This window comes from Ruditapes philippinarum, unplaced genomic scaffold, assembly GCF_026571515.1.
Source record: "Ruditapes philippinarum isolate M1 unplaced genomic scaffold, ASM2657151v2 ctg1944_1_1_1_1, whole genome shotgun sequence".
In the NCBI taxonomy this organism is placed as follows: Eukaryota; Metazoa; Mollusca; class Bivalvia; order Venerida; family Veneridae; genus Ruditapes; species Ruditapes philippinarum.
This window is the reverse complement of record NW_026856005.1, coordinates 51,947-68,266: the sequence shown is the minus strand read 5'-3', so window position 1 is coordinate 68,266 and position 16,320 is coordinate 51,947. Positions and strand designations below refer to the sequence as shown.

Sequence of the window (16,320 nt, the reverse complement as noted above, 5' to 3'; positions counted from 1 at the left end):
ACACCCCCGGCCTATAAAAGATTACGATTTTTAAAAGGGGAACGGGGTTTTGCTGCTCTTTATTTAATGCTTACATATCCACAATCAGGAGAACCCCAGCTTCGGTACTTTTAAAATTATCAGTTTCAGTCCCATTTTAATCTTACCATATTTCAAGGTCAAGTACCTATTCAGAGAGTTATTTCATCGGGTTTGAAATTCTCTTAAACCCATGGCACTTTCTAAAACTATTTTATGATTTGGAAAATTGTCTAAAATTGAAGAGAATAAACTTCCCGGACCTCTTAGCGCAATTTAGTTTTGGCAAAACAATGGTTTTTTTAATAAAAAAGTGAATTTACGTACATGAAACTGAAACGTATGAAAAATGTAATCTGTTATATTAAATATCTTCAGACTTATGTACTAATTAGGATTAGATATTATCACACCAGTTTATTGTAATATTTGAAAGGTTAATAGTTTTATAAACATGTTTATACATAATAAATCAAAAAGGGTCGTCATGAAATATATTATACCTTGAATAATTTTAATCCCACAAATAAGACCACACGCAAGTCCAGTCACTTTGGTTGGTTTTTAATAGAAGGGTTTAACTGTATATATAAAACGTAAGTAAATGCTCTTTAAACTATTAATGATGAACCCGGCAGCAAGCTGGACTGTTCTGTTTGTTTGCAATGCAAGTGCAACGACTTTTCAAGACATGAATCGTTGGAATATGAAGCACCCGATTTCAGCACAGTGGTGAGCGACGCGACCCCTTGAAACCGCAGTGGAAGCGCAAAGAACGCAGTAGAAGCACAGTCCGAACAAGAGAATCGCAAATTAAAACGCCACAAGAACGCACTAAAGCTCCTTAGCAACGCCATGATCGCCGTAAGGACGCCTTAAAAACGCTGTGAAGTCTCCATGTCATAAAAATTGTCAGATTTTTTCTTGCAGATCTCGCGGCGCTTTGTTAGATTAAATAACGCAGTTGCAAACGACAGTAAGAGCACAGTCTGAGTGTGACAGGGCCTTTAGCAATCGTCCACAGCAGTGATTCCCCTTAATTTTTCGGCGATAGATGCTCTGCCACCAAGGGTCCCGATATATCAGGAATTTCTGATATACTATATTTTTTCAAAAATTGTTTTATCTACTGCTTTTATCTATCAGATAAGTTTTCTTCATTTATTTAACAATGTTTTATGAATAAATAAATAAATAATATGAATATTTAGAAATAATTTTAAAAATTATAAGATTATTTTCTACCGAGGGACGATATTTTTTTATTTTTTTAGCTTTTGAACTTTTTTTTTTTTTTCGTTATTTTGTATACTTTCGATAATTTTTTTGATAAACTATATCGATCCGTAGGCACTAAAAGTTAAAAATAAAACAGAAAGAGAAAAATTACGTTTAGATTTTTTCTATGTAAATGTCGATATTTAACATTTGGAATTTCGACGTTACGGGTCATGTGACTTTCATCATCATGTGACGTCTTTGAAGGGCAGTGATTAACAATTCTGCCAAGGGAGGTAATCACTGTGAGAGTTTGGGCCCTTTAGCTACAGTGGTCGAATGATAATTACAATAATGTCAATTACATCACAATGTCGGTAGATGTGATTTATAGTAGTGCATCCAATTTTCAAGATGCCTCAAATTCCAAGGAGTTTTTAAGGGGAGATGCCTCAAATCAAAGGAATTTTTCAAAGGAGGAGATACTTAAATTTAAGGAGTTTTCAAGGAGATGTCTCAAATTCAAGGAGTTTTCAAAAAGATACCACAAATTTTAAGGAGTTTTCAAGGAGATGCCCTGGAAATAAACGGAATTTTTTTCAAAAAGATGCCTCAAATTCAAAGAGTTTTTAAAAGACTGTGCGAGGCCTTGGAACTTAATGCAGCCTTTCAGGCATTTAACATCTGGGGCAGTAATACGAGGACCTATTTTAAAGGCTTGCAAGAGATTCAATAAAGTTCGAGATCTTCTACAGATGTTAATCAGGCACGAAAATAGGTTCATTGCCGCTTGCTACAGTACTCTTAAATATAAACATTCACCGAATCTACTGATTCAGTAATTTAGCGTTTATTGTTTGGTAATTCATTAACATTAAAACTCGTTAATTTTCGGAGGTTTTTCGTTAATTATCCGACATTCTCACATGGGGGGGGCCTTAATGACTGTATTACGAAGAACATTAGTGCCAGGTGTATGTTTTTTATTAACTCGAAATTTCGAGTAACTAACTCGTAATTTCGACTTACTAACTCGAAATTTCGAGTTACTTATCTCGAAATTTCGAGTTAGTAAGTCGAAATTTCGAGTTAGTAAGTCAAAATTTTCGAGTTAGAAACTCGAAATTTTCGACTTTCTAACCAGAAATTTCGACTTAGTAAAACTCGAAATTTCGACATTACTAACTCGAAATTTCAAGTTACTTATCTCGAAATTTTCGACTAAGTAAACTCGAAATTTCGACTTAGTAACTCGAAATTTCGACCTACATTGAACGACTTTCATTGGTTGACGTGATAGCAAGGATTGAATTCAAGATACTTTCTTTCGTGTGTAGCTGTTGCACATTTGACAGAGCACCTTTAAATTTATTTTAACAGGAATAATTTTAAACAGGGTTAAAATTGTCCAGCACATACTGAACATATCCTTCGCTTTTTTTTTTGTGACGGGGGAGGGCGAGGGGAGTTTGCTAAAATTCAACAACTTTCCACATTTCCGTGTAAACCGGGGTGTTTCTTTTCTTAAGCACACATTACAACCAATCATGTGGAGAAACAACAAGATCCAAAACCCCACGGGCTATTGTTAACTGTTGGCATTATGAGTAGGGTGTTTAATAGTTTTAAATGGGGTGTAATAGGGCCATTTGGGTCGGGGGCCCAGGGGTTTTTTGATATAATAAGGGTTTTTTTAACATTATTCATTATTTATAATACTTTGATTCTATTGTTGAAAAAAAAGTTGAAAAAAAGTAAATACTTGTTTTATATATATGGGGGGGAATAAAATAAAAGGGAAAATCCGATTTTTACAAAAAATAATTTCAGGTCGGAGCGAGGTGTTGAAAAGGGGGGGAAGGGGGGCCCTCAGCACACCCCTTTTAAATTATTTTGGGCCAGGCGCGAACTTTCCTCAGATTCCCCCGGGGGTAAAGGGGGTTAGGATGGGTTTTTTTTTTAGGGGGGTGGGGGGGAAGAAGTTGATTAGTGAAAGATATGTTCCAAACAGGTGGTTGATACAATACAAGGTCTGAAGAAAACGCCTGAACGTACAAATTGAAGGAAGCCTTGTATTTTTTAAGTCGGGTGTTCACATGCCATTACTAAGTTTAAGTTAAATTTCAATAGTTTAAGTCCAGGCACCCGTTTGTCCATCTCCATCGTTCAACAGCAGTCCCCTACTATATCTTATACATCTAACTAATAACTTTGGCCATTCTTGAAATGTTAAAAAAGTCGAAATTTCGAGTTAGTAAGTCAAAATTTCGAAGTTACTAACTCGAAATTTCGTGATAAGTTACTCGAAATTACGAGTTGACTAAAACTCGAAAATTTCGAGTTTAGTAACTCGAAATTTCGAGTTAATAAAAAAAACATACACCTGGCACTAATGCTCTATCCGTACTGTATAGATCTCTATGAAAAAATATAGAAATTTTGTCCAGAGCATATCTCCTACATATTTGGAGGGATTCTAATCTCGCGTGTATGAGAATCTATGTCGTGGCCACGAGTTTCTAAGTAATGGCCAGGAGCTACTGAGTATGGAAGCCTTGGAGGGTCACTTTTTAGTTTCGACTTACGGATATTTTATTTTTGACTTTCGACTTTTGACTTTTGATTTGTGACTTACGTCTTATGACTTTTGGCTATCCCATTTTACACGTGCTCTAGAAGCTGAGAGCAGCAACTTTGATTTCAGGTATGTTTTTAAACGTTTTAAATACAACATGTAATTTCATTCAGATTTGTCATGGAGGAGAGGATGTGTTTAGGAGTGAAAATTTAATATTATTTCATATAATCCCATAGTGGTAACATATCACAGACTTTTCCACAAGTGTGACTGTGTATTTTGTACAATCTTCTATGTTCTAAATATGTTCATTATATTAGTGCTTATACGTGTTTGTCCTCATCACAAAATCTGTCCATGAGTAACAAACAAATAACTGTTTTACAAGTAGACAGGGAATACAAGTTTTACGTCTTAAAATGGCATGGTGCACGAGTATTAAACATGTATCGCAATTCAGCATTTTATTTGAGCTAACACGGAATCAGTAAATAACGGCAAGTGCTATGTTCATACACACAAGTACAAAGTTAACTTAAAATTGTAATCGAGCACCATTTGCATTTAGCATAAATGTCTAATTTTGTTGTATATTTTTAACAGAATAAACGTTGATATAGAACCAGTTAGAACAAAATATCCTACTAGCATTTAAAATATTTTTTTTTTCGCACCTATCAATCTTTAAAAAACGGAGCTAAGAGATTTACCCATTTTATATAATATGAATGTATAAACATTTAGATAAAAGATAAACTCTTCTTTCAGACACAACTACTGGACAAAAGGTAACGAGGATGAAAACCTTGATGTTGATCTATGTCTTCATCATATTATACTGTTCAGCATTACCAAAGCTACCTTGCTACCCTCAACATCTATAACAAACAAAACTCTGCTGATAATAGAGTACTTTCTGATACAGCATGGCATTACGACGTCATTTAGTACAGTGAATAGACTTTTTAAACGCTTAAATTTAAAACGGCGTAATGGAATATGTACTCTTTTTGAGACTGTGTCTGATGTTATAAACAGAGAAATACAAACAAATGGACAACTCATAGAATACCGTACAATATGGCGTAGGTTAATGCTGGATTACCACATGTACGTCAAGGGAGACGACGTCATGGAAATAAAGAGAGTGCTTGATCCGGATGCGGAAATCTACGCCATGACATATGAACGGTTTCATAAGGATTTTATATCCATGGTGCTGTGAATGAGTATAGTAGAAAAATAACATGGTTAGAGGTTTTGGACTCAAGTAACGCCCCACACCTTATTGCAAGATCCTTTTAGACACCTTTAATGAACATTATCAAGCCCCTCACCCATTTACTAGGTTGTGATGTTGCGTACGGAAAACTGCATTGCTTTTACTATAGTAGCAATACTTCAGACACCGACTCTAATGATCAGATAGTTTGGTACTCGAAGCCTTGTAGCTGGAAAAAGCACATCTAACCAACGCATTGAGAAGTGGTGGATGTACATTACAAGAAAAAGTGGTATTCCATTGGTGGATTTTTTTTCAAGACTTACGCGGTACTTGTGTATTTAATGATATGGATCGATACAATGTGAGAACTTAAAATTTTGCTTCATGGACCTCATACAAACCGAGTTAGACCGGATTGCACATGAAATAAGGCAACAAAAAAGTTCTTCTGTTATTTGTGGTAAACCTGACACACTGTTTTTTGTACCAGGTCTGTGTGAAACTCACGACTTCGGCAATGCTGTTAACTTGAGAGACGTATATATTTGCAAAGAACACTGTTTTCACGCCCTAGAAGATCAATGTGAGAATTCATAGAATTAGCACCCCTTCTGTAAGGCCAGATCTACAGATGCCATTGGACGTGATTCAGCAATACAACTGTGTACCGAGTTAAAAGATTTAATTTTGAGAATAGATTTAATATAAATAGCTTTGAAACGACTAATACTGATTTTTTTTCCGTGTTATTGATATATACTAGCAGTTACTATAGGTTAAGTTTCAAACATAATGTTTTAAAATCATAAAGACGATAGTCTATGATTTCACTTCATAATATGGTTGTTTTAAGATTTTGGTTTGTAAATATTGAGCAAATTACAATATATTTGTAAATTATCATTTAATTATAAGACCACGTTAATTTGCACTATAAGGCATTGTAAAATTGACAACATTGTTTAGTGGTATACTTAAGGACTCCTGTATGCAAAATTAAAGCAAAATTTTGGAGTTGTAGGCATTATTATGACTCAGAACATATATATTAAAAAGGCTTTTTAAAAGAAATACATGTATTGAAAGTCTAAAAAAAATATCCGTGAAATCTCATTTAAACACGTTTTGCAAGTGTTGTTTGTTAAATAGTTGCAAATAGTTATATATTCTAGTAATAAACTATGTATGTTAAATGCACGACTATTCTCGACACGATAGAAATATGCATGGAAATGTTTCTCTACCCCACCAATCTTGAACATTTTTTTATCATATCATTCTAAATTTAAAAAAATCACTAAAATAACATTTAGTCAAAGGGCTTCGTATCAAAGTTTGCTAAAATCTTTCTAGAAGTATATTGATTTATTCTGTAAAATATGGACGGCTTTTACCGGCTAGTTTGTAATATATAAAGCATTGAAAATGTTATAATTGAAATGCTCTTAGATTTTTAGCATTAATTAGGCAATGAATATCTGTAAAAAATTATAAATATAGAAAACGAGCATATTTTCCATCTTAATATAGCTAGAAAATTACAAAAATACTGTCAAAAGAAAAATGAAGAAAAAAAAAGATGGCTCCTATGGGTTTCGAACCCACAACCCTCTGATTTCATGCAACTAATGTAAATACTCTTGAAATGGAGTAATGCATTAGGATGGTCATACCTTAACGGGTCATTTCTTAAACAGTTTTTTTTTACGAAAAGCGTACGTGTAGTGGGAATCTTCCTTAAGTTATTTAAAAAATCAAAATCTAAACACATTTATTGTACAAGTTAAGTCCTTTTAAAAGATTTCCAACTCAACAGCCTGTAAATATTAATTTGTAAAGTTTTTACATCACAATATATGTATGTGCAATTTTATAACTTTTTACGTAAAATACTTGCAGTATTTCTTTTTCATTTTTAGCATACGTATAACGAGATTAACTGCACTATATGAATCGACTTCTGGTTGTATTAATTGTTTCATTGTTCTATCAAGCCCTGGTTACAAAACGGCTGCCCGACTAGAAATAGAACCTCGGTCTCCCGCGTGTCTGGCAGGGACACTTTCCACTATGCCAAATGTCACAGGGGGAGAAAGATTTGCAGTCATGCCGGGGATTCGAACCCGGAACCCCTTACAGGGCTAGCTCTGTCCCGACCGAGATTGCACATCATCTACTGAATAGATTCGTACCGTGACATAAGTTATACGTGTAATTTCAAGTATGTGTAATTATATTCAAACGTCTTATTCATTGCAACAAATAGGAACCATACTTTATAGGATGTATTATGGTATTTAAAAGGAATATATATGATTGTTATTTCAAAAATAGTAATTGATCTTTGTAATAAATGCTGACTTATTTTCTCGTGTTTTTTCTTTAGATTTTTGCCTTATGACTTTTCACTTATAATTTATCGCTTTTTTACTTATGACTTTTATCTTTTGACTTATAACTTTTGCCATTTGCTGTTACTCTTTGCCTTGGTATAACACATTAGTTTTACTTGATTTTAGATTAATGCAAAATAAGCAAATTTGTGATACAATCACCAAACGCAAGGGAGCACATCAGCTAGAGTGGTGTTGAAGTCATATGATGTTTACAAGTACATTTAGCCACCAGCCTCATTTTTGCATTAGAATTATTACATTCATATGTTTTTATCATAGTTGATCGTTTTTTACGTGAAGAATCAACATCAATTGTTAATGTGAAATCATATGTATAGAAGTTTTAATTCGGGACATTCATTTATAAGTGCCGTCTGCAGCATTAAGTATTAAAGTGAATAAACTATTCTTGATAAATTACGAATTTTTTATTCAGTATAAACAGTTCTTAGCTATTTTCTAGATGTGTAGCTTTATTACAATTTTTTATTAACATTTTACACCTTGAAATAGATTATTTAATTCCTTGCTGAAGTTAGTCACTGTTGACTGGTACGCTATTTTTTCCGCGTTGACTATTAAAGAGGGTACAAGCGTTAGGCATTATAATACATTAAAATAAAGGAGATATATGTACGGAATATTATGTAGTAGTAGCTTTTTAAGGCTTTGTATATTGCTACAAGCAGCGGTGGAAAATTGATATCTCGCGAGACCGATATCAATTTTCCAATGTTGCAAGTAGAAAAATGCATAGCCTCAGAAAGCTACTACAACATAATTTTACTTTTATAATATATCTTTTCGTTTTTAGTAAAAATGATTTTCATTAAACTGCACTTCTATAAGAAATTTCAGAAAATAAAAAATAAATTTATGACTGACGGATGAATACGTAATTTATGCAAAACCGGCGACACCTCTTATAATTTTGGTTCCCGTTTCCTAATGCTACGTAAGACACAGCTAAGATCGGAACCAATGTCAAAAATAATCCGGCATTTCCATATATGGTTCCGTATTTGTCACTAACATAATATGGAATTTTCTATCCGTTGGAAGAAAATTTAGAGGTATATAATAAAATTTAGAAAACGGGTTTGACACAAATATAACTTGAAAACTCTTGATGATTTCTACTTCAACTTGTACTTATTTACATTATCATATTAAATCTGGTCCTGAATGATAAAAAGACATTTTCCTCATTTGTTGACAATTTATTATTGTGTTATTGTAACTTTGTTATAACCAAAATAGACTTGCAATTTCCCACCGGAATAAACAGTATTTAAATGTTACAGAGAATTTATTTATCTATGTAGAGATAGTGTTCTATTAAAATTATAAGTAAGAGGTTGAAATGAGCAAAGTAGAGAAGTAGAATAGCAATCACTATAGATGTTAACTGTGTGGAACCAGCCAACTCCCTCAACAGACTACCTAAATATACCTCTACCGAGAAACCACACTACCAAAGGTTTTTACCTCACGGTCTTGACCGTGACAGGTTGGCAAAGCTATCAATTATTGTTTGGAATATATGCGTTTAAACAGATAACAACAAACATTTTTTTATTCTACAACCGTGCTTTATTTTGTTTAACAAAATTGTTGTCTTATAAGAAAACAAATGTATTAGATAGGCAAAACAAACTGAATTTGAGCTTCATTATATTTAATTTAAAAACAGAGATAAGAAATACAGAGGTAAGCATTTTTTTTTCTAAAATAGCACGCATGCCTTACTTAAAAGCTAACACTAAGGACAGCCAAAAATAAACACTGCCATCAACAAAAACATCAAGTATTTACATCACAGACGACATATATACATGCAATATTTCTACAAAACAACACATCGTTGATACGTTACTGATGAAAATCTAAGAAAATCATGAGTGATCTAACGAAGCTTTTGAAAACATAAGATAAATTAGGTAAACTAGCAACGCTAGAGTGACTGTACTATTATTGAAGTCAAGATTTTAAAAAAAACAATAACAGTCTCTAGCTAAAAATTTCCTAGTTAACTTTAAGAAACTGTATACATTGTATAATGCATATATTAAATAACGTCCACAAGTTCGTTTTTTTTTCGAAGAATAACCGACTTTATATGTGATGGAAATATCATAGTCTTTCGTAATGAGCATACCCCCAATCCACAGCATGTCGAAAAAGGGAATGTTTAACTTAGAAGAACGATTAAATATAATAATCAAAAGTTTTGTTAACAACACAATGCACTCTGTCTCGCCGAGATATATCTGTAAGTAATTTTCAAGTTGATGCCTCCAACAGTTTTTGAGATAATTATGAGTTTAACAAAATCTAAGTATGAAAAAAAAAAGAAGAAAAATATCAACAACAAAGAGGACTTTCTAAAATGTAGCTATGATAGCAAGAAGTATGTTTCTTTCTGCCTCGCCAAGCTATATGAACATTCAAAGTTTGATTTCGATACCTTTCTTTTAAGTTTTAAAATTTACAATGGGCAAATACTGAAAATTATGAAAGCCAGAATTATGAATTCATGATTTTTCACACTTTTCTCTGTCTCACCATGACCTGTATATCGATACAAGTTTTGTACCATATTGGAGGTATGGACAGTATAAAATAAACGTGGCGGGACGTGACATTGCGTGTTTCCAATACAGCGTCCACAATAACTGGTACAATAAGTGGTGGGGTTAAAACTTGAAACTTATCGAGTGTCTGAAACAAGTGTGAAAAGGTAACGCTCGTATTCCAAAAATGTCTGAATCTTTCCATAGACAATAACGAAGAAAACCAAATCACTAGAGTTTTGACATTTTGCATTTGCTAAACTGTACTGATTTCTACTCGGAACGAACGCTGTTTTGTCATGAAACCTCTTAGTCTTCTAAACTGGCTCCGAAAACTTGACAAATATGTATTGCTGATGCTCTTGCAACTGCTTTGTAATTGAAACCACTCGACAGCACGTCCTTAATTCCTACAGGTAGCTTTACTAGAATTTAAACTGAAAACAGTAAATGAATGTGTTATCTCTATTGAAATGAAATACATATATGTACAAAATGAAATACAAAAAAAAATCCCTTAATACATAACTGTATACAAAAGTTTATATACAAATAACATGTACTTTTTACTTTGTATGTGACCTAAGTTATTGATACTGAAGAAGTGAATAAAGTTTTAATACTATATCATAACTGGTTTATGGGACCATATTTCATAAACCATCTGACAAAATATTTTAGCTTTAAAAATCGGCATAAGTATGTCAAATTGTGCGCCACTCATACGAAACTTGGTAATTGATATTAGATGTCAACACTTAATTTCAAAGGAATCGCTAAAATAGTGTTTGAGAAACCATTTTTCATGAAAATTCTAAAACATGAATTCAAAATCGAAAAAGGGGCATAATTTGATAACAATGCAATTCAGAGATTTCTAACTTAGAGCGTGTTCTAAACAAGTGTGTGAAGTTTCAAAGCTGTATGATTTATTGTTTTTGAAAAAACATGTTTCATGAACTTTCTTATATATTAACCACAAATTTCTTTGTCAAAATAAGGCCTATAATTTGGTCTTTATTAGATGGACGAAGAATGAACTACGGCTAAAAACCGATTGTAACTGCAGCAAACAACAATGCGAGACTGGTTTAGATTTAAAACTGGAACCCATATAAAAATAAAGCGTTTGATTCATACGCTGTATGTCAATTTGAGATTATATATCCCTGTTCCGAAAATCAAAATAAAAAGTGGATACCCAATACAATGCAATGCAAGCAAAGTATTTTCTTTTCTTAATCAATTTAAAAGGCTTATATAAGAATAACATTCTGTTCTGGCATATGAGCCCACATATTTTGTCTTTTAAATAAGTCTCCAGGAAACTTAGGTAAATGAACTTACCTCGTCTGAATCGTTGTCATATTCTACCATATTTTCCTTGGAAATTATGATTATAATGGCAAGCACGTGGGAAATAAAATCCATAAGTCAAAAATCAAAAGTCATAAATCAAAAGTCATAAATCAAAAGTCATAAATCAAAAGTCATAAGAAAATAGTAAAATAAATCTATTAGTCGAAACTCAGAAGTGACCCTCCAAGGCTTCCATAACTGAGTCGTGCACACTAGATACTATGTCGTGGGCACAAGTTACTATGTAAAGCGAACGAGATAATTAACTCGCGCGCACGATATCATATTTTGCTTGAATTATGAATGGTACATAAACAAAATGTAAGAAAATGCTGATTTGCAAAGAATAACTCTATTTCGTGATAAAAACAACGAATAACAAAGCAGATACAAAAATAATAGGATCAAAATAAGAATCAATTTTAGAAGGAATATCAGCATTTCGATCAACAGGAAAATGCCCATGTCTTGCAAATTAACAATTATAATTAAAAATGTTCAAAATTACACAAACATACTATCTTCAAGTCGAATTTTATCAAGTTGAGTAGTGTAAGAGAAATAGTCCGAAAAAAAAATTATCCAAGGGCAATAACTCAGCCAAAAATCATTCAAGCGAAAAACTCGTGTACTATGCGCAAGTTCTTGACCTACCATTCAATTCTGTAAAGTTTCATTGAAATTGTATATCTGGTATGAGAGGACTAAGAAAACATTTAAGGGCCATAACTCTGACAAAAAACATTGAACCTGAAAATGTCAATGATATACAATCTAGACTTAGTACTGATCATTCCTGTAAAGTTTTGATTAAATTGCATTAATAGGTGAACAAGCTTCTGTTTAGCTGGGAAAAAAAACACACACACTTGTATTCAATGATTAATAACTCAGCCAAAAACATTCAAGCGGAGAACTCGTGCATTATGCGCAAGTACTTGCGCTACCAATCAATCCTGTAAAGATACATTGACATTGCATTAGTGTGGTATAAGAGTAGTCTGGACAAAATTGAAAATACGAATCATTAAAGGGCCATAACTCTATCAAAAACCTTTGAACTTTCAAATATGCACAACTAGACTTAGCACTGATAATTCCTGTACAGTTTGGATGAACTTGCACCAGAAGTTTCCGAGGAGTGGTCCGGACAAGTTTTGTGACGATCGGACGGATGGACCGACAGACAGACAACGGAGGAGTGATCCCTATATGTCGCCGCTTCTCTATAGAGGTGACACAATAATGATCAGTCAAATGATAAAAAAGACAAAAAACGTTTTCAAACACCAAATAAAACTGCAAAAAGGAAATGAATTATACACAAAGGCATTTTTGACCACTATTTGTATTTATTGAACTCCGAAGTTGTTATTTCTTGTTTGGCATAAATGTACTAATATAAAGCAAAAGTCATGCGGAGGTCGTGCACTGACTATGGCATAATATACATTAGGGTAACAAACCCTTAAACTGAATATTTCCATCAGGATTATATCTATCTAAACATTCATGTCTTCCAGGAGTACTACAAGATGAAAACCTGAACACTTTATACGTTAATCTACTATTTCCTTTGTTACCATCAGTAAATCTCCAATGTTCCGCATGTTGAAACAGTTCTAGTCCGTATCTATTTCTCAAAACAAATCCAGGGTTCCTAGGTACGTTTAACCATTCACCATCGAAAAAGATCTTCGTTGGCTTTAAACCCATTTTAGAGTATATTTCAGAGTCAAGAGTAGGATGCCAAGTTATGTCACCACCGGCCCTTTTATAGCCAACACCTACGTAATTAGCTTCACCTAGTATAAGGACCTTAGTGCAACACGGTGTGACAAAATCTCCATAAGACATACCATTGTTTTTAAACTTGTCTGCAAGTTTCTTACATAATGAGCAATTATTTGTTATAAATCTAATGTCAAAGTCAACATCCCAAGGAAGTGTCTTCTCCATTTTTACAGCACCTAACATAGTTCCTTCCTGAAGCTCGCAAATCATACCTACTTCCTCGCATGATCTCATTGCAACTTTAACTGCTTCTGTTGTGTCTAAATACTTGCAAAGTGACATAGCTTTAGATGAGGAAGATGAGCTTTTCTTGTTTCCACACCTTTTCCTGACTGTGATGCCACCAGGTATTCGTATTTGAAATAAGTTCCAAATATCAAGAAACAAATTCCAACTTTCACTTGACACCGGACGGGGAGTTGTGTCAAACATGGAATCAGGACAAACTATTCCTTCCTCACCTTTTTGATAAACTCTTAAGAACCAATCCTCGAACAAGCCTTCGTCTTCATTCAAATCTTTAAATGAATTTCTTTTTATATATTTAGTCGATGTCAAAAATGGGCCTTTTGAATAGTCACAATACATACATCCCTGAAAGGACTCGTCATACCCCTCCTTATATTTTAATGTAAAGTTTCTATAAACACTTTGATAACAACCTTTCCTCCAATGACCATTTCTATATCGGAATGATGCCCCAACATATGCAACATCTAAGCTTTCTTTGGCCGCTATGAGTCTCACTAATCTGGAGTCATTTGTCATAAACTCGACATTTCTTGCAATGAGCAGATATGGTGTATTTACTGATGATATAATCTTGTTTAATCCAATACCTTCAGACTCACCTTCATATGATATTACTTTCAACTTTTTAAACGATTGCTTGATTTGATTTGATAATACGGTTGAACTCACGGCAATCATTACATTAACATTTTCAAAGGTTTCAGAGACAGACGAAATAAATGTTTTAGCTTCTTCAAAGTTTTCACTAAGTTTTCTATCATCACTTTTGATGCTCTTTATGATAGTTATTAGACTCGATAAAGGTTGCCAATAACTACAGTCTACTTTATCAAACCCAGTATGGTATAAAGGCCAACCAGCATGTCCGTCTTTGAATTGTTCGGGGCAAACACTTGTTGGTGTTTTTAACGATCTTTGGTACACACTTTTTGGGTCCATATTCATGTGTGTCAGTAAAGCGTCCATTGTGTCAGACGCCTGCATTAAATAATCTAAAGTTTTTGATCCTCTTGCATGTTTTTTGGCACTACGAATGAGTTTAGCCAATGCTATTGCCTGCCTAGATACATCGCTTTCTAAATGCGGTATTTTTTCTATTTCATTTATTGTAGGAAGTTGACTAGAAAGATGATCATTATCTTCGGAAATATCCTGCAAAGAAATCAAAGTGTATATGAAATATCAATGCAATAATGGAAGATATATTTAAAAGGAAAAAATGAATTAATAAATCATGCATCCATGAATGATTAACTGAAATTAGGAAGGAAGGACAGAAGGAAGGAAAGAATAGAGGAACGAAGGAAGAAAGTAAGGAAGTGTTGGTTGATGGACGAATGAATGAGTGAATGTATAACTGAAATTAATTAAGTAAATGATTTTTGAATAAATGAATGAATGAATGAATAAATTTATTGATTCATTGACATGCTGTTCATATTGTTTGTGCAGTAATACGTCGTTTACAGATTACGCCGTATGTAATCTTTTTACGCTAATTGAAAACGTATACAGCTTATGATGAGCTGTTTTCAGTAGCTGACAACGTAGCCGTTTACGTTGCTACATGTATCAATATCCACTTTCGAGAAAAGTATTTTGTCTAAACGTATAAATGTAGTATAGTTGGTTGCTATTACAGAGGCTTATATGTTTAATATTGATCTTTTATTGTTATTAGCGTTAGCAGAAGAAGAACATGTAGTAGTAATAGTGGGGATGGTAGTGATAGTGGTGTTAATATAATCTTTATCCCGGTGTTAGCTATACTAAATATTCGGCGATATGCCGCATCTTTTAAATTGTTTGGTGTGAACCATATACGGCACTATACGGCATCTTGTAGTACACAGTACTGCTTACGGTGAGCTGTATTCGATTATAGCTATATACGGCGATAGATATGGTATAAGTTTGAAGTAAAAGATGTGAGTTTAAAGTAAAATGGTGTCAGTTTGAAGTAAAAGATGTGAGTTTCAAGTTGGAAGTAAAACAAATGTAAACTGACTTAAAAAGGTTTAAGCTGAAGCAAAATGGTATGGATTGAAGTAAAAAGGCGTTTTATTAAAAAGTTTGAAATATTTATAAAACCCATACTCACTCTAAAAAATGATCTAATTGCAAGTAAACATACGCCTAGTAGAAATAAGCCAATCAAAACCCTCCATGAGAACCATTTGCGTCTTGAATGGTTACCGAGATCTGGAATGAATAAATAGTATTACATAGATAATAATACCCCTTGTTTAGGCTATTTAAATAGTTCTAAGTTTAAGTTAATCTTAGTTTATTTGATTCCATAATGATAAAAATTGCCTCCAAAGCTTTGCATGATATTTCATTCTGTAACTTAAATAAAATTGGAAATGCCTTACACCATTTTTTCTACGTGGATGATTAACGTCATGTTGAGTTTCATTTTTTCGCCACGAAAGTGCGCAAACACAAAGATGCGAAAAAGTTAAATATGTTGTGACTTTAAGTTTTTGCACTCTCGTGGAGAAAACTGCGAATGAACGTTAAAATAACAACCTTGACGATGTAACTGGGGAGTCATGTTGAGTTTCATTTTTTTTTCGCCACGAAAGTGCGCAAACACAAAGATGCGAAAAAGTTAAATATGTCGTGACTTTTAGTTTTTGCACTCTCGTGGAGAAAACTGCGAATGAACGTTAAAATAACAACCTTGACGATGAAACTGGGGAGTCATGTTGAGTTTCATTTTTTCGCCACGAAAGTGTGCAAACACAAAGATGCGAAAAAGTTAAATATGTCGTTATTTTTTTGGTTTTGCACTCTCGTGGAGAAAACTGCGAATGAACGTTAAAATAACAACCTTGACGATGAAACTGGGGAGTCATGTTGAGTTTCATTTTTTGACTAACCACTGGTTAAGGGCATTATCTA

At 33.4% G+C, this 16,320-nt stretch overlaps 2 protein-coding genes across 2 annotated transcripts in view; both read right to left on the bottom strand.

Moving 5' to 3' along the window:
* Positions 1-16,320, bottom strand: part of LOC132745095 (uncharacterized) — a 46,624-nt gene that overhangs the window by 12,913 nt on the left and 17,391 nt on the right. The window lies entirely within an intron of this gene.
* LOC132745094 (uncharacterized) lies at positions 12,704-15,887 on the bottom strand. The gene is made up of 2 exons (XM_060733919.1): positions 15,515-15,887; positions 12,704-14,565 (listed from the first exon to the last, which is right to left on the bottom strand). The coding sequence occupies exon 2, from the start codon at positions 14,395-14,397 to the stop codon at positions 12,820-12,822; it is 1,578 nt and encodes a 525-aa protein (XP_060589902.1). The 5' UTR covers positions 14,398-14,565; positions 15,515-15,887; the 3' UTR covers positions 12,704-12,819.